Source organism: Suricata suricatta, chromosome 12 (assembly GCF_006229205.1).
Source record: "Suricata suricatta isolate VVHF042 chromosome 12, meerkat_22Aug2017_6uvM2_HiC, whole genome shotgun sequence".
In the NCBI taxonomy this organism is placed as follows: Eukaryota; Metazoa; Chordata; class Mammalia; order Carnivora; family Herpestidae; genus Suricata; species Suricata suricatta.
In genome coordinates this window covers 85,143,000-85,163,385 of record NC_043711.1, presented here as the reverse complement: position 1 = coordinate 85,163,385, position 20,386 = coordinate 85,143,000, and the positions used below count along the sequence as shown (strand labels likewise).

Here is a 20,386-nt window from a genome sequence, read left to right as displayed (position 1 = left end):
GCACATACCTTATTTTAGCCTCACAAAGTGCCATAATGAGTCCCATTGTACAGATGAAAGAAACACTCGGAGAGATCATGACTTGTCACTCGGTAAGCAGCAGAGAGAGCCAGGATGTGAAGGGTAGGTTTTCGTGGTGATAGGATATCATCTGTCCTGGGTGTCCTAGGGACACCTCAGGGCTGGAGACTGAGAACAGAGTCAACTTTGAAATCGACTCTCTATTTAGTAGTGCCTGGAAGCACAGGTTCCATAGGGGACAGTGGAATGACAAGAATGGCTTGCTCCAGATTCTGTTGGTGGGTCCCTCGGACCCCTTGTTGCGATGGAAGTTCCCACAGGAGTCAAGAGGGCCGGTCAGTGCTCCCCGCACCAGGCTCTGTTTCTCACAGCTGAAAGCAGCTCTCCGTGGGCGTGTGTACACATTACCGCCACTGAGTCATCTGGATGCATTATCTGTCTCCTCCTCACCCCAGACCTCCTCCTCACTTCCCCACCAATGATTTGGCCTCGTCGCTCACCCAGTTACCCAAGCTGGTAGCCTCCAAGCTGGTTCCGAGTTCTCGCTGCCCCCTAGAGCCCCCCACATCCAATTGGCTCCAGGTCCTGCCCATTCACATTCTGAGGGGCTCTGGAATCTACCCGGCCCCTCTGGACACACACTCCTGCGCCAGGCCAGACCCTGCAGTCTGCCCCCTCACTGTGTCAGCCTCCCACACGTTCTCCTCACCATCCGCCTCACTGCTTTCAGTCTATTCTGGAACAACAGACCTGACCATGTCCGTTTTCCGCTATAATATGTTTCTGGTTCCCTCTTCAGAGGAGACAAATTCCAAGAGCTTCCTTGTGGCCTCCAGGGCCACTCCACTCCAGTGGCGGCCCTGCCTCCCGGCACACACCCTCCCAGAGCCCACTCGGTCACTCCAGGCCCCGGACCACCAGTACCGCCCACTGCTTCGTTCCCTCTCCTGCTCTGCCTCGCTTCCCAGCACCGCCACCTATCTATCTACACCCAGTGGACGCAGGTCCTGTGCCAGGTACCACAGGGCACTGAAGAGAACACATGCTTAGTGATGTGCACCCAGCACCCCAATGAGCCAGCCACCGTGAGCACACTTTACAAGCAAGGAAACTGAGGTTCACTGAGTCTCAGTGATGGGACGGTCCAATGGGGCACAGTCACCTTCCCCCCAAGCTACAGGGAAGCAAAGGCAGCTCTTGTGCACACGATAAGATTCTGGGGTCCTGGCCACGAAGAGCTGTAGCTCCAAATTCTTAGCTAGTAAGAACGACTCTCATGACTGACTTTTAATTTCCCTTCAAATGGCACGTTGCTGGTACAGACCAGGCTGATTCAAGTACTACCGCCCCACCTTTAAATCTGGGAACTCTGGGCTTCATCCGAGGCAAGTTTTCAGTTTCCTCGGCAATCACACCATCGGGAGTATAAGAAAGCCTCCCCCGCCTCCCCAGGTGGCTCCTGGCTGTGCCGAGGCGCCCGTCCTCTGTGGTCACGGGCCTCATCAATTATGAAGCAGTTCCACAGCTGCTTACGAGGCCAGAAAATTGCTGCTATTCATCAGATTCAAATAATCGAATCTGTGCCACAATGCATCGAATCCCTTCCAGCAAGGAAGGCACTCAGAATTTTATGATTTCCACTATACAGTTCAGTGTGGACTGGGTCTGATAAATCAGGACAAAATGTCATTGCGTACAGGCTGAAACCATGCTTTCCTCTCAAGCGGTCCCAGGAAAGAAACCCACTGGGCTCTGCTCAGGTGCCCCACGCACCCCATCTCAGGTGCCCCACGCACGCACCCCATCTCACTCGATCCCCAAGAACTCTGGGTTGGGTCTGCGTGCCTGCCTTCTGTAGCTCAGGACCCAGGCTCAGGGACACAGAGTGTCAGGCGTGCCCAGTGCCAATGCCCCTGCTCATCCTGCCAGGCGCTCTTGCCCCAGGCCTGGGCAGGGCGGGGGAGAGGAGGCCTCGCAGAGGGGGAAACGAGCACTGGCTTTGAGGGAGAGACAGGACTAGCTGGGCGTTGGGGACCTTCCTCCGTGGCTCAGGCTCCCCAAGGCGCCCGAAGACAGTGTCCAGGATGGGCCCGGCAGGCGAGGCGAGCTGTGATTACAGAGAACAGCCTTGGCGCTCATTCCAGACACAAGTCAGCACGCCTGCAGGCCCTCCCCACCGCTGGGCTGTGGCTCTTTGTGTCCAGCAGTGTCTGCCGTGAGACGGCACACATCTCAAGGCCGTGTTTATGCCGTCGCCCTGCCCACCACACACCAATCTCTCCAGAAGGGCTCGTTAAGTAAAAAACACCCTGCTGCCCAATCCAACTGCAAACTGCTCCCAAGCTTAAAAAAAGTACAGGGCAGGAGTGCAAAGTTAGTTCTACGAGCCTGTCTCCAAAGGTGTGGAGAACAGGTATAATAGACACTTGCCCGAGTTAATTACTCTGGCAACCTCGGGCAGAATTTGCAGCAGGCTCCAGAACGTCCAGGCCATGACCCAGAAGGCTCCATCATTTTTAGGGCTCCAAACCTGCAGAGCTTTCTGGCTGACAGTGAAGTCTATGTGGGCGTCACACTGAAACGCCACCACTCCTGCTATCAGTTCTGGTGAGTTCTCCACTGGATCACATTGCTGGGCTTAAGTCATCTCTGTGTGCCCAGCCCCAACCCCTGCACTGGGGGCTCTGCCATTTCTCTACCCCACATGGTTCTGGGGAGACCCTCAGTCACGGTGGCCACAGGCATGGCCAGTTGCATGTGGCCTGGCCAGAAATGGTACCCACTGCCCCTTCCCACCTCCAGGGCAAAGTGCAAGCATGTGACCTAGCCAGAGCCAAGCAGAGGCCTTCCATGAGTCCTGTAAAGAGACCATAGGCAGAGAGATGGTTTCTCTTGCTTAAAATCATGAACAGTAAGGATGCAGGCTGGGGCAGCCATCTTCTCGACTTGTGATGAGGGCCTAAGAATGAGGCCAATGCAGGGCACCTGGGTGGCTCAGTTGGTTAAGCATCCGGCTTTGGCTCAGGTCATGATTTCACAGTTCGTGGGTTTGAGCCCCACATCAGGCTCTGTGCTGACAGCTAGCTCAGAGCCTGGAGCCTGCTTCAGATTCTGTGTCTCCCTCTCTCTCTGACCCTCCCCTGCTCACACTGTCTCTCTCTGTCTCTCAAAAATAAATAAAAAACATTTTTTAAAAAATGAGGCCAACGCTCACAGGAAAGCCAGGAGATGGAGTCAGAGCCCTGAAAGCCCTTCTGAGCCTCTGAACCCAGCTGTGCCTTGAAATTCCTAGTTCTGAGAACCAGTACGATTTCATTCTGGAAGAACTGCTGGAGCTGAGTCCCCATTACTGCAAGAAGAGACTGTGGCGGTCCACACAAAGACAGCAGAGAACAAGCAGAGGGACCGGCCTAGGGGCTGGTGGCTGGCCAGGGAGACACGAGCCCGACACATGAAGAGACGGGAACAGTCAGCACTCGGACTGGTGGGAGAGCCTGTGATTCACCACCAGGTGAACCACCAACCCTCTGCTAGGTGAGTCGCTGAACTAAAAGTCAACACCCACTTGCTTGGTTAACCAATCAACATTCTGTGTAGAAACTGATCCAAAAGAGGCTGGGGTGAGCTCTGGCAGACTTTTGGGGAAGGGGGAACGGAGCGTGCTACCTTTACTTCCTCACTGCCCACTCTGTGAACTCCTGGAATTCGGCTCCCACCTCATCAAACTGACAACAGCAGTAGCCTATCTTCCCAAAAATGTGCCTGAGCATAAAGATATCACACTTTCGTTCACAATTTCAGGGACCCTGTGAACTCCTGAAGCCTATCCAGGGACCTGTAGGGACCCAGGTACCCTGTTAAGTAGCCTTTCCTCGGGTGCCCAGTAGTTCTTGCTGTGCAGTCCCCATGGGGACTGGGTGGTACATGCACTCTCCTTGAACCACGGCGGTTTTTAGGGAGACCACTGTCTTCTCTGCCTGTCACTCTTCCCTGTCTCTCCTAAGAGAGCAACGGGAGGAGACCCCAGCTTTGTATGCATGGCACTCCTGTCCCTCCTGGAACGGGACTCCGCTCCTGCCACACTGGCCATAGCTGTCCCAAGCTGCGTCAGCCACAGTTCTTTCCCTGGGGATTCCGGAACTGGGGCCAGGCAGGAAGGCAGCCTCCAGATGCTGCAGCTGAAAGACATAAACTTTGGAAGCTGTTGGTGGCCATGTTTCGTCTCACCACAGGGACAGTGAGCAGAAGAAGCAGGGCCCTGGTAAGAGAAATGAAAGCCAGGAGATGGACAGGGAGGGGAGACAGAGGAGATGCAGATGGTGAGTGACAGGGTCCCAGTTCTCACCTCTTCCAGAGGCCCAGCTACATCCCTGCTCCGGGGCAGCACCCACTGTCTTTTCAGTGCATCTTTTCAGGATACCCATACTGCACAGAAACTACTTCAAGCAGCTTGGGAATGCTCCAAGTTCAGGCCTTTCCTGAATCTAATTTCTGTTGAAAAGCTCAGCAACGTACTCTCAGGGTCTCAAGTAATAATGCCATTTTGATAGAACAATCCCCAGGTCTCTATCCCCAACTTCTGGCTGGCTCGTTCTTTCCCACTTGGATGTCTTGCTATTATTTCAACCTTAACACATGCAGAATTGAACACCTCCTACTCTCCCAAAATTGGTTTGAGCTTCAGGGAAATCCTCTCAGGACTGGACCAGAGGCTGCATAATAGAATCACCAGAGCACTTCGAGAAAATACGGACCAGGCTACAGTGAGCAACAGACTCAGAATCTCTACGGGTGCAGCCCAGGCCTTTGAAAACTCTCCAGGCAGGTGCAGACAGATGGAGAATAGTGGACCAGCAGTCCAAGGACTCGCTGGGCCCTCGCTCATGGCAGACATCGATGAGCAATTACTTTACCTGGAGCCCCGAAGCGGCCCGTGCAATCAATCAGCCTTGGCCTGAGAGATGAAATGTACCTGCCATCCTGGACTGGAGGCAAATGGCATAAGGATCTACTATCTTATACTTTAGAATCCAAACTACAAGAAAATGCCTGGATTAAGTGTGGCCCGGGCCTCCATCATTCTCACACAAATGTTTATTTTCTCAGGTCTTAGTTTAATGAGGTGCTGACAAGAACAGTTCTCATTCAGCTTAGGACTGGAAGGACTTTAGTTCTGATTCTGCAAATTGGTTCTTACTCCCACTATGAAAAGGAAGGGGGTGGGGTGGGAAGCGTTTGTATGTATGTGTTCCTTCTTTCTTCCCTGATTACCCCCAAAAGAGCTTTCAAAATAATCTGCTAAGTACTGAAGTCATAAACTAGTTGCAAAAAATCGGCTTACTGGAACAACAGGAAAGACATTCTTTTGCTTTTCAAAGGCTTTCCCAGCATCTAGAGCCAAAAATATTATCTTCTGACCCAAAAAGCCACTAATAAACCTTGTTTCTATAGGCCAAGCAAAAGGGATGATTCTGCCCGAAGCAAACCATCAAAAAGAGTGAGATTGTTCTCTGGGTCCTCCCATCCCTCCCCCACCCCCGCCCTCTCCCCACCTCCTGGCACCCTCCACTTCCCTCCCTCAGGACGCCTGGGGTCCCCACCAGCTATTCTCACGCCACAGGTACCTTCCACCCTCAGAGCTCCCTGGCCCCAGGTAAAACCCTCTTCTCTTTCCGCATCCAAATTCCAAATCCCAGCTAGCACAGGCTCTGTGCTCACCCTCCCTTCGTGAGATCACAGGACCGTGTTCCCGTCCATCTCTTTAGGAGTGTGGGGAGTAGGAGAAGGCTGCCTTACGGGGGCACCCCAGGAAAGCCAGCAGTAGAGTCTCTGCCTAATTGGGGGTCTGATGCACCAGTAAAAGTTTTAATGACCAGTACTATTATCTGATCCACTGAAAAACTTAAAAAAAAAAAAAAGCTAAAACAATAAGCTTCGGTCATGAAGACAGCTCACTTATGTGAGTCTTACTGCCCTAAACTGCAAGTTAAATTAAAATGAGATGTTATGTACTATATTTATATTTTCAAACACAAAGCTCTGGTCCCAAATTAACCTCTAAATAGCAGAGTGGGGAAGTAGGCATATTGCTGAGCCCTTTTGCCTCAAAAGACCGCAGCCCACTGCGCCGCTGAGAGCAGCAGAGAGAGGAGGGAAGGGCATCCCTTCTCTCTTGTTAACTGAATTGACCCAGGCCTCCGTGGCTACCTGGAAGGGGCAAGAACACGACACGAGGTGAGCAGCAGCTCTCCAAAAGGCCACACACCTCTGACTGACTGGCCACACATCTCCGCCTATAAAATAAAAACATTCATCACCTCCCTCCCTTGGGACTCGTAGCAGGCTCCATGAGTGGCCAAAGACAGTAAAAATGTTTGTTATTTATAATCGCCAATAGCACGCCGAGGCTGGGAGGACAGAGCCCCAGAGCACGGGGATTACGCTTTTAGAGTGTGATACAGTTGTGGGTGGAAACACTCCAATCGTGACCTCCTTCTCCAAATACCAGAATAAGAAACAGAGATGGAAAGACCCATCCGGATGCCACGGGCCTGTGTCCATGTTCACCAAAGCTCTCGATGCCCTCACTGGCTGTGCCTTCCCCCCACCTGCCCTTTAAATGCTAAATCCTTGTGGCCACAGCCTGGGACTTTCCTCATCTCAGCCCACGTGCTCGCCCGGGAGACCTCGTCCTCAGCTGGCTTCAAGTACCTCTCAACTCTCACGTGTTGAGACCCTCCTCCTGCATGGTTGGCAGAACCACCTGGTATCTTTTCTTTTTTTTAAGTTTATTTATTTTGGGGGGGCGGGCAGAGGATCCAAAGTGGGCTCTGCACTGACAGCAGTGAGCCTGATATGGGGCTCAAACCCACGAACCACGAGATCGTGACCCCAGCCAAAGTCAGAAGCTCAACCAACTGAGCCATCGAAGTGCCCCTGAACCACCTGGATATCTTTAAGGCACCCATTTAAAACTGAACTCAGCACACTGCTTCCCCAGCTGTACCCCAAGCGGCTCCTAAGCCAGGGCTCCCCACTGCATCAGTAAATGGCTGTGCTTCTCCCAGCTACATAAGCAGGATCTCAGGGATGCAGTCATCTCCAGGAAGGATAGACCTCCAGGATATACTGTATGTTGTTGAGTGAAAAAAGAAACATGTGAAGCTGTATTTAATAGTATGCTATCTTGCATGTGTCAAAGTGGAGAATATTTATATATGTACACATCACATCACAAACACATGCATTTTGCTTATGTCTTCAGAAAGAAACAAAAGAAGAATAAATCAAAATTTTTAAAAATGGGGGCTCCTGGGTGGCTCAGTTGGTTAAGTGTCTGACTCTTGATACTGGCTCAGGTGATGCTCTTGCAATCGTGAGATCGAGCCCTAACTCAGGCTCCTCACTGAGCATGGAGTCTGCTTGGGATTCTCACTCTCTCCCTCTCTCTCTGCCCCTCTCCAACTTGTGTGCGCCCATGCACACGTGCTCTCTCTCTCTCAAAATAAAGAAATATTTTATTTTGAAAAATGTTTATTTATTTACGGAGCAGGGGAGAGAAAGAGAGAATCCCAAGGAGGCTCCATGCTATTGGCTTAGAGCCCGATGTAAGACTCAAACTCAAAAACGGTGAGATCATGACCTGAGCCGAAATCAAGAGTTGGATGATTGACCAATTGAGCCACCCAGGCGCCCCAATAAATAAACTTTTTTTAATTAAAAAAAATAATAAAAATGGTTTCCTATGGAGGAAGGGGAGAGGGTGGAGGATATTGAGATTAAAGGAGACTTCTGTTTTTGAAGACAATTTCACTTTGTATCATTTTGATTTGGGGAAATGGTGTACATACACATTTTATATATTTTTGATTAAATCAAAAAGGGAAAAACCCCTACAAATTTAAAACAAGCTGAAGCAAATTAAGCTAAATGCAGATCACAATGGGAGTATAACTATATGAAAAAAGTATTTTTTCAGAGTATTACTAAACACAGTACTCTGACCACACATCCCTACTGAGACATATTCTAAGGCCAAATAGAACCTCAGAAAAATCTTAAATTTCATTCTGAGTCTTACTGTTAGTAGTTAAAAACAATATAGTTAGTTTTAAGTTATAATAAATATACTGTAAGTGTGCAGAATAGAGTCAACATAAAAAAAATAAAAACCTGCTATCTTTAGAAAAGCCTACTTGCAAGGCTGGCCCTTGGAGGGCACCTGGGAAATTGGATTTTGGGTGGTTCCCACAATTCCCAGAACTGGTAAGAGTGACTCACTGTACCTAAACCGAACAATATGGTTTATCCTGAATCCCTGCATTCCTGCTGGAAGTCCAGGATTTTGGTCCACAAGCAGAGCAGCTTACGTGACCTGTACTCAGCATTATTAAGTCCTAAGCAACGAGTCTCTAATGAACTTCCCTGGTAGACAATATTGTACACAACTCGATGAGGCTCCCATCGAGACCATCTGAGCATTAAAAAAACTAAAGGAGTGCCTGGGTGACTCAGTTGGTTAAGCGTCTGACTTCGGCTCAGGTCATGATCTCATGCGTCATGAGTTTGAGCCCTGCATTGGGCTCTGTGCTGACAGCTCAGGGCCTGGAGTCTGCTTTGGATTCTGTGTCTCCTTCTCTCTCTGACCCTCCCCCGTTCATGCTCTGTTTCTCTCTCTCTCAAAAATAAACATTAAACATTTTTTAATTAAAAAACTAAAAACATATAAAATATATAAATATATACATTCAAAGTGATATAAAAATAAAAGTTTCATAAGTCAAGATTGGAGGTTGCTGGAGCCCAAAATTACTGCTCTGAAAATTACAAAGGGAAAAAAACCAATAATTTATCCAGCCTTTACTATGAATAGCATTTCAGAATAACCATACAGGCAATGAAGAAAAGGACTTCTTCATTGAAGAATTCCAGCTAATAAATGCAGAAGGAAATAATGGAGCTCAGCAATGATCACCAACTGATGCAAAAACCACTTAGGCGAAAGAGCAGTGGGGATTTATAATGGAGGGATCAGCTAACACCACCTGAATCCACTGGTCAATCCTAGAATCTCTAAACGTGTGACAACCAGACACCACATGTCCATTGATGACATAGACCAGGAAGTCCACAGCACCAGCTATGAGGTGCTCTTACCAAAAAACCTGATTTGAGTTGACTCAAGCCTCTGGATTGAATTTCCTATTAATAGGAAATACAGGAAACAGAGAAACATGTTAAGCGACACCACACAGAAGCAATCAGCTAAATCCTGGACGTGGATATCGTAGATGACAATGACCTGCTTTCTCCAATAAATCAACATCATGAGAAAACAGAGGGTAGTGGAAGGAGTGTGTTTTGCTACAGGAGAAAGAGACCTACTGAAAAAAGTTAAAACAACAAAAAGCCAATCTGATCATGGCGGTCTCTTACTTAAAACCCTCCAGGCTCTACCCACTCTTCTGGCTGCACCTCTCATCATGACCCCTCTGTGCTCTGGCCACAGACACCTTTTATTAAATTACTTGAACTAGAGTCCTCACAAATGCAATTCCCTTTCCCTAGGGGAAGGGGCAACAGGCGGGCCCCTGCCCCAGGGTAAGATCAGGTCCTTCCCCTTGATACACCCTGGACTTCTCATGGAAACATGCACGTTTGTTCCATATCTGCCCTTCTCTCAAGGATTAGAAGCTCCGTGGAGACAGATACCACATCTCACTAAAACCCTGCTTGTAATACGTATGAATTAATAAAGTACTGTCACATGGTTCAATGCCACTGGGCGGGAATCTGACATAGTCCCAACTGATCTTCTTTGCCGTGGTATCTGGTGTTAGTACCTAGAACCCCATGTGAAGAGTGGAGGCTCACAGGGAAGAACTCACCACCTCGTGGGACCTGGGAACAGGTACGATGATGGCCAGCACACAGATGAGCTGGAAGATGGCTCCCAAGAAGAGTCCATACCGTAGCAGGTTCTCTAGGAAAGTAGGCTCGGGCACCTCGGGGGGTGAGAAGTCCAGATCGGAGGCCATGACCTCAGCCGCCTCCTGTCTTCGGTCTCCTCTGACTCACCAGCCTCCAGAGCCAACTTCGAAACACAAAGGTTAAGTGTCATGTTTCTACAACTGACTTCTAAATAGTTCCACTTGCACAAACACACACAAACTTGTAAGAATACGTAAAGCAATTCTAGTGAAATGCTAACAATTCTTGAATCTAAGTGGAAGATATATGGAGACTCTTTCAACTTTTTTGTGTGTCTGGAATTTTTCCAAGTTAGAGGTAATAAATAAATAAATGCAAACGCTTCAAGGAAAATCTCTAATCAACATACATTTGGAGGCCACCTATGTTTCAGGTTTTGTTCATTCATTTATTCATCCAATTATCCATTCAACAAACACTAACTGAGCACCAAGCACTGAAGAGAGGGCCAGACACAAATCCCTGCTCTCTTGGGACCTCAGGGCACAGGCAGACAACATATCCAGACATGCTACACCAGCTAGTGACAACTGTTTTTGAACAAAACGTGAGTGGACTGTTTTAATTTGCATAGGGTGACAGACAGGAAGGGCTCTGACGAGACAGGAATCAAGTGGCAGGGACAGGAAGTGTAAGTAAACCACTGGAACGTCTGAGAGAAGCATATCCAGGCAGAGAGAAAAGCAAGTGTCAAGGTCCTGGGGCAGGGAAATTAGGCCAAAATGGTCAGAGTAGAATACTCAGGAAGGAGGAAAGATCAGAGAGGAGTGCGGGCTGACCCACTAGGACCCTGACACTTCCAAATTGACCAAAGCCACCAAAGGGTTCTGAGCAAAGTGACACGATCTGATTTACATTTACACACACACACTCATATATATATACACACACGTATTTTTTTAATTTAAAGTTTAGTTAACATACAGTGCAATATTGGTTTCAGGAGTAGAATGGAGTGATTTGTCACTTACATACAACACCAGTGCTCATAACAAGTGCCCTCCTTAGTACCCATCTCCCACCCACCTCCCTCCATCAACCCTCCTCGGTCTGTTCTTCATAGTTAAGAGTCTCTCGTAGTTTGTTTTACTCTCTCCTTCCCCCATCTTCCCATATGTTCATCTGTTTCGTTTCTCAAATTCCACATGAGGGAAATCATATGGTATATTTTTGATTGAGAAAATATGCTATCTTATTTCACTTAACATAATACATTCTAGCTCTATCCATGTCATAAATGGCAAGATTTCATTCTTTTTGATGGCTGAGTAATATTCCATTATGTATATATACTACATCTTCTTTATCCATTATCAGTCGATGGACATTTGGGCTCTCTCCATAGTTTGACTATTGTTGGTAGTGTTGCTATAAACACTAGAATATGTGTACTCTTTCGAATCTGTATTTTTGTATCCTGTGGGCAAATACCTAATACTGTATTTGCGAGATGGTAGGATACTTTTGTTTTTAGTTTTTTGAGGAACCCTCCTACTCTCCCCTATAGTGACTTACATTTTATTTTTTATTTTTTAACTTTGTTTTGTTTATTTATTTATCGAGAGAATGAAAGACAGAGAGTGGGGTAGGAGCAGAGAGAGAGATGGAGACACAGAGAATCCCAAGCAGGCTCCACAACACACAGCTGGCCGTGGGGCTCAAACTCACGAACTGTGAGATCATGACCTGAGCCAAAATTGAAAGTCAGATGCTTTACCAACTGAAGCACCCCAAGTGTCTTAAATTTTAAGTAGAGGGGGTAATGGGGTACAGAGTAGACACAGGAGGCCAGTGAGAAGGCTACTGCCAGCAACCCAAATCAGAGATGCTGGGGACACGAACGACAGGGGATGAGGTGGTGGCCAGCGGCGCCAGGTCCTGCCTCAGCCAGCCTCTCTTCTCAGCAGGGACCCCACTCCTAACACCCTGGTCAAGCCGAAAGCACTGCGTGTAGTTTTTCAAGAGCACAGGCTCTTTCAAAATCCTGGGCCTCTGCCCAGGCTGCACACTCTGCCAAGAATGCCCTTTTCTATTCTGACTGCTTGGTGAAGCCCCCACTCTCCCTCCAAGGCTGAGCTCAAGGGTCACCTCTCCAGCACGCCTTCCTTACTGCCATCCTCCTACCCGGGGAAGACTGAACTGCTTCCCCTCTACCCCGGCACCTGACAGGAGCTTCCTCCTGCCCACCCCAATGAGAAAGAGGCAAACTTTGGAACCAGGCCAGCCTGACTCCAAAGCCCTCTGCATTTTCAGAGATCCATGCCACAGTGCAATTTCCTGCTAAACGTGAGCTGTCCAATATGGTGGTCATGGGCCACATGTGGTTACTGAGGGCTGAAACAGAGCTGGCCCAACCTGAGAGGGCCGTTAAATATATATTCCACTTAGGAGAAAGCAGGAACATAAAAGTGTAACATATCTCATTAATGAGGTTTTTATATTGATTACATGTTGAAAATATATACTGGATTAAGTTGTATTATTTTCACCTGATCTTGAAAAAGAACAAAATTGGAGGGCTTACTTTCTGATTTCAAAACTTACTAGAAAGCTACAGTAAGCAGAATAGTCAGGCCCTGGGGTTAGGATATGGACTAATGGTGAGAGCTGAGAAATAAATCCTCACATGCAGAGTCAACTGATTTTCCAACAAGGGTGCCAACACCATTCAATGGAGAAGAACAGTCCTTCCAACACATGGTGCTGGAAAAACCGCATATCAACATGCAAAATAATGAGGCTGGGACCTTATACCATATACAAAAATGAGCTAAAAAATGAATCAGAGATATAGGGCCCTGGGTGGCTCAGTCAGTTAAGCGTCCAATTCTTGATTTCAGCTCAGGTCATGGTCTCACAGTTTGTGGGATCAAGCCCCTCATCAGGCTCTGTGCAGACAGCATGGAGCTTGCTTGGGATTCTCTCTCTCCCTCTCTCTCTGCCCCTCCACTGCTCACACTCTCTTTCTCTCTCAAAATAAATAAATACACTTAAAAAAAAAAGATTCAAAGATCTAAACTTGAAAGCCAAAACTATGAAACTCACAGAAGAAAACATAGGGGAAAATCTTCATGAAATTGGATTTGGCAATGGCTTCTTTGAGGTGACAGCCAAAGCACGGGCAACAACATGAAAAATAAATTGGACTTCATCAGAATTTAAAAATCAGTGCATCGAAGAACACTATGAAAATACAAACTAGAGTGAAATTATACTAGAGTGAAAATACAAACTGGAAAACAGTTAGGTTGCTTCTCAAAAAGTTAAACATAGAACCACCATATGAGGGAGCGCCTGGGAAGCTCAATCAGTTAAACATCCAATTCTTGATTTCAGCTCAAGTCATGATCTCATGGTTTGTGGGTTCAAGCCCCATGTCAGGCTCTGTGCCGACACTCGGAGCCTGCTTGGGATTCTCTCTCCCCCTCTCTCTCTGCCCCTCCCCCGCTCACATGGGAGTGCTCCTGCACGCTCGCTCTCGCTCTCTCCTTCTCAAAATAAATAAATAAACTTAAAAAGAATTACCACATGATCTGGCAACTCCACTCCCAGGTATATGCCCAAAATAACTGAAAGCAAGGACCCCAGCAGATATGTGTACACCAGTGTTCACAGCTTCATTCACAATAGCCAGAAGACGGAAACAACCAAGAGCCTGTCAACAGCTGAATGGATAAACCAAATGCGCCCGTACATACAGAGGAATACTATTCAACCATGAAAAGGAGGGAAATTCTGATCCATGCTACAACATGAAGCTTGAAAACACGATGCATGATGCGGAGTGAAATAAGTGAGACACAAAAGGACAAATACTGTATGACTCCACTTCTAAAAGGTACCTAGAGTAGGCAAATTCTAGAGGCAAAGCTGAGAGACAGAAACTAGGCTATAGGTCAGCAGGAGCTGGGGAAGGGGGAATGGGGAGTTATGGTTTAGTGGGTACAGACTTTCGGTTTGGGATGATGAAAAAGTTCTGGAAATAGATAGTGATGATGGTTAGACACCATTGTGAATGCTACTGAACTATATATACTTAAAAATGATTAAAATGAGAGGTGCTGGCTAGCTTAGTGGGTTGAGCATCCAACTTCAGCTCAGGTCATGATCTCACAGTTCATGAGTCTGGGCTCTGTGTCAGCCTCTGTGCTGACAGCTCAGAGCCTGGAGTCAGCTCCCTCCCTCTCCTCCCCTCCCCCACTGACGATGTCTCCCTCTATCTCACAAATAAGCATTAAAAAAAATTTTTAATAACAAAATAATTTTAAAATGATCAAAATGAAAGAAAAAAGTTGAAGTGATAAATTTTATGTTATATATACATTTTACCACAATAAAAAATTTTACCTTTTTCTTTTTACTTTTTTAAGTAGGCTTCACACCCAGCAGGGAGCTTGGCGTGGGACTTGAACTCACGACCCTGAGATTAAGATCTGAACAGAAATCAAGAGTCAAGAGTTGGACACTTTGAAGGACTAAGCCACTCAGATGCCCTTCTTTTTACTTTTTAAATATAGCCACTAGGAAATGTAAAATGACACAAAGTGGTCTGCCCCGTGTTCCTATAGCTTAGCCCTGGGCTAAAGCAAAGGTTCTAAGACCTTCCTCCACTTTGGCTCTGTAGCCTCACTGCTCTGCACAACTGTCCCGGTGCCGGGCAGTGACTGAAGGATGACAAAACCACCTTCTCAGTGAGCAGAGTGGGACTCATGCAAATGCGCGCTGTCCCTTTTGACCTGGACACACAGGAAGGTCATGTGCCTGAGCCGACAGGGGGGCCACTCTCCCGTCACTCCTGCTCTCTTTGGGAGCCGCCTTCAAAGCCCAAGGGCCCTCTTAAAAAAAAAAAAATCCTCAGCTGGCAGATCTTCCTCCTCCCAGGAAGGATTTGACTTCTGGAAAGAACCCAACATGATCTGGATCCAAGTGTGGTGAATCAGGTGGGGCCTGGAGCTCAGGAATACCATTTTTGGTCAAATGCAAGGTATGACGCTCAGACTCCAGGCAGACTGTTGGGGCGGCTCTTGCACAGGCCATGAAGTGAAATCCGGGGTGGCCCCGAGAACAGCTTCCCTGGAGGAGACGCAGCTCCACCAGGGCACTGACACGTGAACACCAAGATGTAAGAGAAAACTCACATTCCTTCACAGCGGCGGCTCATAAAGTGTACATTTTTAAAAATGCCCTTGGGGGGCACTTAGGTGGCTTGGTCGGTTGAGCATCCGGCTTCGGCTCAGGTCATGATCTCACGGTTTGTGGGTTTGAGCTCTGCAACGGGCTCTGTGCTGACAGCTAGCTCAGAGCCTGGAGCCTGCTTCAAATTCTGTCTCCCTCTCTCCCTAACCCTCTCCTGCTCACTCTGTCTCTCTGTCTCTCAAAAATAAATAAAAAACATTAAAAAATATTTTTTTAAATGCCCTTGTTTCCAACGCTGTAACAAGCCTACTCAACTTATGGATACGTAGATGAACTAATGTTACTAACAGCAGCACTGTTATGAATGTGTGGAATACAATAAAAAGATGGGGTCTGGGGGTGAGGGCAAAAAGCCAGACTCTATCAGCAATTAGCTACATTTGGGGCCCATCTCGACCTCCTGGAGACTCGATGTTCTCAGGAGCCAAAGGACAATCATCTCTATTCAGAGCTATAATGCGTTTAGGATTTTTTTTTAATGGCTACAAGACAACATATAACAAGAGCCATAAAAGTGATTATATCCTTTGACTGAATAACTCATTTCCTAGAATTTACAGCAAGGAAACAATTCAAAACAAGAAAAAAGGCTTCAGGTACAAAAAAGCTATGGCAATGCTTTTCCTAATACTGAAAACCAGGAAGCAACTCAAGTGCCCAAGAGCAAAGCAGCTGACCCGCTAAGGGTGCATTGCGGCGCAGTCCCCCTTCGCGAAAATGGCAAATATAAACAAGGTGTATCAGGCCAGTGTGAAGTCTTTGAAAATAATGTGAGCTGAAAAAAGAAAACAATTCTATAAACCCTGGGACTGCAACAATGTAGAAACGGTGATTCCACTGGCCAAAGATCAAAAGAGGCCATGAAAATGTACATCGTGGCTGTTCAGGTGAGGACGCCTATCCTGGACAGCACAGGTGTCTCAGGAGGACGGCTGTGAACAGGTTCTGGAAACACCAAATGCTCTGCACACACTGGGTAGGCTTCAGAACTTTACCGAGCTGTCTCTGCACCCCTGAGCTGGGCTTCCCCGCCTTCCAGCCGGGGCTCTGGGTCTTCCTTTCCTGAGTACAGAAGTCACGTGAGTCCTACTCATCCTCACGTCTCTAGTGGTAGGCGGCTGCCCTCAGGCTGCCCGGGGCCCGGCGCCCAGCCGTTCCCCTCATCCCTGCTCTGGCAGCAGGAACGACAAGGAGCCAATCATTTGCCGGATACGCACAACACTTCCCACTCAACATCTCATTCACTTCCCAACCGGCCAGGGACGGGGGCATTGCTGCTAACGGGGATGAGGAGACTGAGGCTCGGAGAGCTTGCACGGCCTGCCCTGGGATGACTTGGAGGATGGGTGGTAAAGTCAGGGTTCAACCTGGCTGGCTCCCCTGGAGCCTGAGCGGTCCCTGAGCGGTCCCCGCTAGGTCAAAGGCTTTCCGGCTGCACGCTGTAACCTAGGACGTGAGCTACAGAAACCACTGCGGGGGCTGTATCCAGCACTTTCCCCCTTAACCTTCATTTGCCAGCCCTGTATTTAATTAAATAAATTAAAATAAATTAAATAAATGACTACAGAAAATGCCACATTAGTAAGGGTCAGTACTGTATGCTGAAGCTTTGTTTCAGTTATAGCCATTTGCATCCAAGTGTGTGCGTTCTAGGCCAAAATTCAAAACATATTTATTATCAGAGAAATAAGGAGTCTGGAGTCTAACGTTTTTCACTTGCTCACTACAAGGGCCTGGTCCACCCGGAGTCTGTTCCAAAGCCTGACTCAAATATTTGGTAAATGACGACGCCTACGCCTGCGCCCACCATGAAAGCAAGCACAGATGCCTCAACCAACTGGCTCACTTAACTCACCTAATGGGGGAGGAGGGGGAGGGGGAGGGGGGGAGGGGGAGGAGGGGGAGGAGTACTGGGAGGAGGGGTGGGGAGGAGCAGCAGCAGCTGAGAATCGTGGGGCCTGCTCATTTCCCGGTGAGTCAGGGCAGAGCTGACTCTCCTTCGGTGACTCCAGCCCTCAGGGCGCCAGACTCACTTTGAGAGCAGAGGTTTTCACACGTTGTGGAAATCTCTTACCCCTACCAGAATTTAGTAACAAAAACTACTTACTCATCGATTACCAAACGTGGCAAATAATTTCCTAAGGTTACTAGAACGCTTGACGCTCGTCCTTAACGCTGCACTCTAGTGGTCTGAGATCATCGTTCAATGGACACATATTTATTGAGCGCCTACTAAGTGTCGGGTATTATTTGGACTCCTGTCAGGGAGTTTCATTCAAATGGAGGTGTGCACGCACGCGCGCACACACACACAGACACGTAATACAATGTCAGAAGCGAGGGCTAGAAGAAAATACAGAGGGAATGCTATTTTATATGAGGTGGTGAGGGAAGAACCTGAGAAGGTGACATTTCAAAGGAAGCAAAAAGCAAGCGTAGGAACAAGTCATTTAAGTATCTGCTGGACTTCCCCAGGGAGGAACAGCGAGGATAAGGTCCTGGGGCAGGAATGAACTTGATGATCCAGGAGAACGGTAGAGGGAACAAGCTGTGTAGGGCCAGCAGGCCATTATAAGGGCTTTGGCATCTCTCCCTGGGAAAAGGGCAGCCCTTGAAGGTACTTAGCAAAGAAGATGACATGGGGGGTGGGGGAGAGCCTGGGTGGCTCAGTCAGTTAAGTGTCTGACCTCGGCTCAGGTCATGATCTCACTGTTTGTGGGTTTGAGACTCACGTCGGGCTCTGTGCTGGCAGCTCAGAGCCTAGAGCCTGCTTCAGATTCTGTGTCTCCCGCTCTCTGCCCCTCCCCCATTCATGCTCTGTTTCTCTGTCTCAATAATAAAGAAACATCAAAAACAATTTACAAAAAGATGATATGGTCTGACTTATTTTAAAATGGTCCCTCTGGCTGCTGTGTTGAGAACAAGACTGCAGGCGGATATGAGTGGAAAGGAACAAGAGATCAGCTAGGAGGCTGCTGTTCAGTCAGAAAGACATGCTTGCACCTGGTGGCAGAAGATTCTGGGGCCATGGATAGATTCTGAAGAGAGAGCTAATGGCATTGCTGAGGTGAAATCCGGAAGAAGGTAAGACTAATCCCTGAAGGTGAAACTGTTCTGTATGATACTGTAATGGTGAATCTGAGACATTAAGGATTTGTCAAAACTCACAGAACTTTACGGCACAGAGAGTAAACATTAATGGATGCAAATGTTTAAAAAAAAATCACTGAGGAGGTCAAAGTATCCCAGTATGGAACACAAAATGTGACATTCTGAATCGAAATGTTTTACAAATGCATTAAACAACATCACTGGAAGGGTGGGGGGAGAATCAGGTGCTGACCTCGGTCACTGTGGGAATGAGTGGAGTCGGTGGGACTAAGGGTAAAGGAACTGCACTTGTACAGCATACTGTCGGTGATAAAAGTACTTCCCACAGGGGACAGAGGTTAACAATTCTGAAACCACCACACATGTGCACTGAAACTGAACAACTAGGTAAATGGCTGGTAGGTGGTGGGAGCTAGATTAGTCACAGATAAGCCAGAGAAGGAGGCTAGAATGATCTGCGTGGAATGGAGGAGAGTTGCAGAGATCACTGTGAACTCATATGTAGCTTAATATAGATACAGGTGTCTACAGAGAAATATGTATAGGTGTGTGTGTGTGTGTGTGTGTGTGTGTGTGTGTATAGGTGAGTATACACACAAATGTCCCTTGCAGGGAAGGCCTAGAAGCATAGTGATCACACCTAGCACCCAGGTCTTGGTATTTAATACACTCTCCAATAAAAGGAACCAAGGCTCCTTGGAGAAACGGTAAATTCTAGGTCTGAGGCGTGAAACGTACAAGATGAACCTGGAACAGAAGGTGCTCACAAAACAAAACAAAACAATGCACATGTTGGGGTACCTCAGAGGGGTAGAGAAGTGCCCCACTGCCAAAGTGTAACACTTTGAGCAACAAAATATAGTAGTACTGGATTATAACCCAAAGTGTGAAAATAAACATCTGAGTCCACACTGACATACATAATTGATAAGTAAATAAGCAAGCAGGGGAGAGTCGACAAATTTCCCAAGGAGAATTCCAAATAATTTATGTAGATTATCTGCCTTGGTTGTATGTAATGACTTTCTTCCAAGAGTACAGTATGTGAGCAGAAAGGAAGGGGGGTAATTTACAGTGGAAAAAACCGACCACCTCAAGCTAGCGATCCAGGTTAACGCCAACAGTGACCATTTATATTGACAGTATGTACCTTTGATGTGATGTGATGAGAATGGCACTTTACCTCTGTGGTTTTCTTCCCCAAACCCCAAAACCTCAATTTAATCATGCAAAAACATCAAATGTCAGGTGAGGATCATTGTACAAAATATCTGACCAGTAATACTCAAAACTGTCAAGTCGATCTAACAAGGAAAGTCTGGGAAACAATCACAGCCAAGAGGACACCAGGAGACATGACTACTAAACATAATACAGTATCCTGAACAGGATCCTGTAACAGAAAAAGGACATTAGAGGGAAACTGAGCAAATGTGAATAAAGCATGGACTTTAGTTAATAATAACTATCAACATTGGTTCATTATGACAAATGTACTACACTAATGTAAGATCTTAAGAACAGGGGCAATTCTCAGGGCGCCTGCCTGGCTCAGTCGGAAGAGCATGAATTCCTGATCTCGGAGTTCCATCCCCATGTTGGGTGTAGAGCTTATTTTAAATGAATGAATGAATGAATTTTAAAAAGAATTCACCCAACAAACATACACTGTGCACCTACTAAGCGCTCCGCAGTCGCCATCTCATTTAATCATCAGACCAAGCTATGCGCCCATTTTACAGAGGAGGAAACTGAGGACCAAAGGGGGAACCAGAAAGACTGCCCCGGTTACACGGCACTATGGGGCCCACTCAGGAGTCGAATGCTGGCCGGAGGGGTTCCAGAGCCCGAGCGCCTGCTAATGCTCCCCGGATGGGAGGAAAGGCCAGGTCCCAGCAGCGAGCGCTGGGTTCAGGCCGGGATCGGAACGAACGCTCTGGGCGGCACAGGCGAGGCCCTCCATCTCCCTGGAACTCGAATTCCCCTCTGCGAGTAACTTCCTGAGGGGCGCCCCGGGAAGTCCTTCTCGCCGCGCGCCCCGCGTGCCCGGTGCCGGCGGAGCAGCGCC

At 47.6% G+C, this 20,386-nt stretch overlaps 1 protein-coding gene across 2 annotated transcripts in view; it reads right to left on the bottom strand.

Moving 5' to 3' along the window:
* Positions 1-20,386, bottom strand: part of MANBAL (mannosidase beta like) — a 23,292-nt gene that overhangs the window by 2,691 nt on the left and 215 nt on the right. The window contains exons 1-2 of one of the 2 annotated variants that reach the window (XM_029918859.1): positions 14,359-14,392; positions 9,909-10,114 (exon numbers count right to left, since the gene is read on the bottom strand). In XM_029918859.1, the coding sequence (XP_029774719.1) occupies positions 9,909-10,058 (150 nt within the window). In that variant the 5' untranslated portion in view covers positions 10,059-10,114; positions 14,359-14,392. Of the gene's footprint in view, positions 1-9,908; positions 10,115-14,358; positions 14,393-20,386 lie in introns of those variants that run through there. The other variant, XM_029918858.1, reaches the window with a different exon arrangement.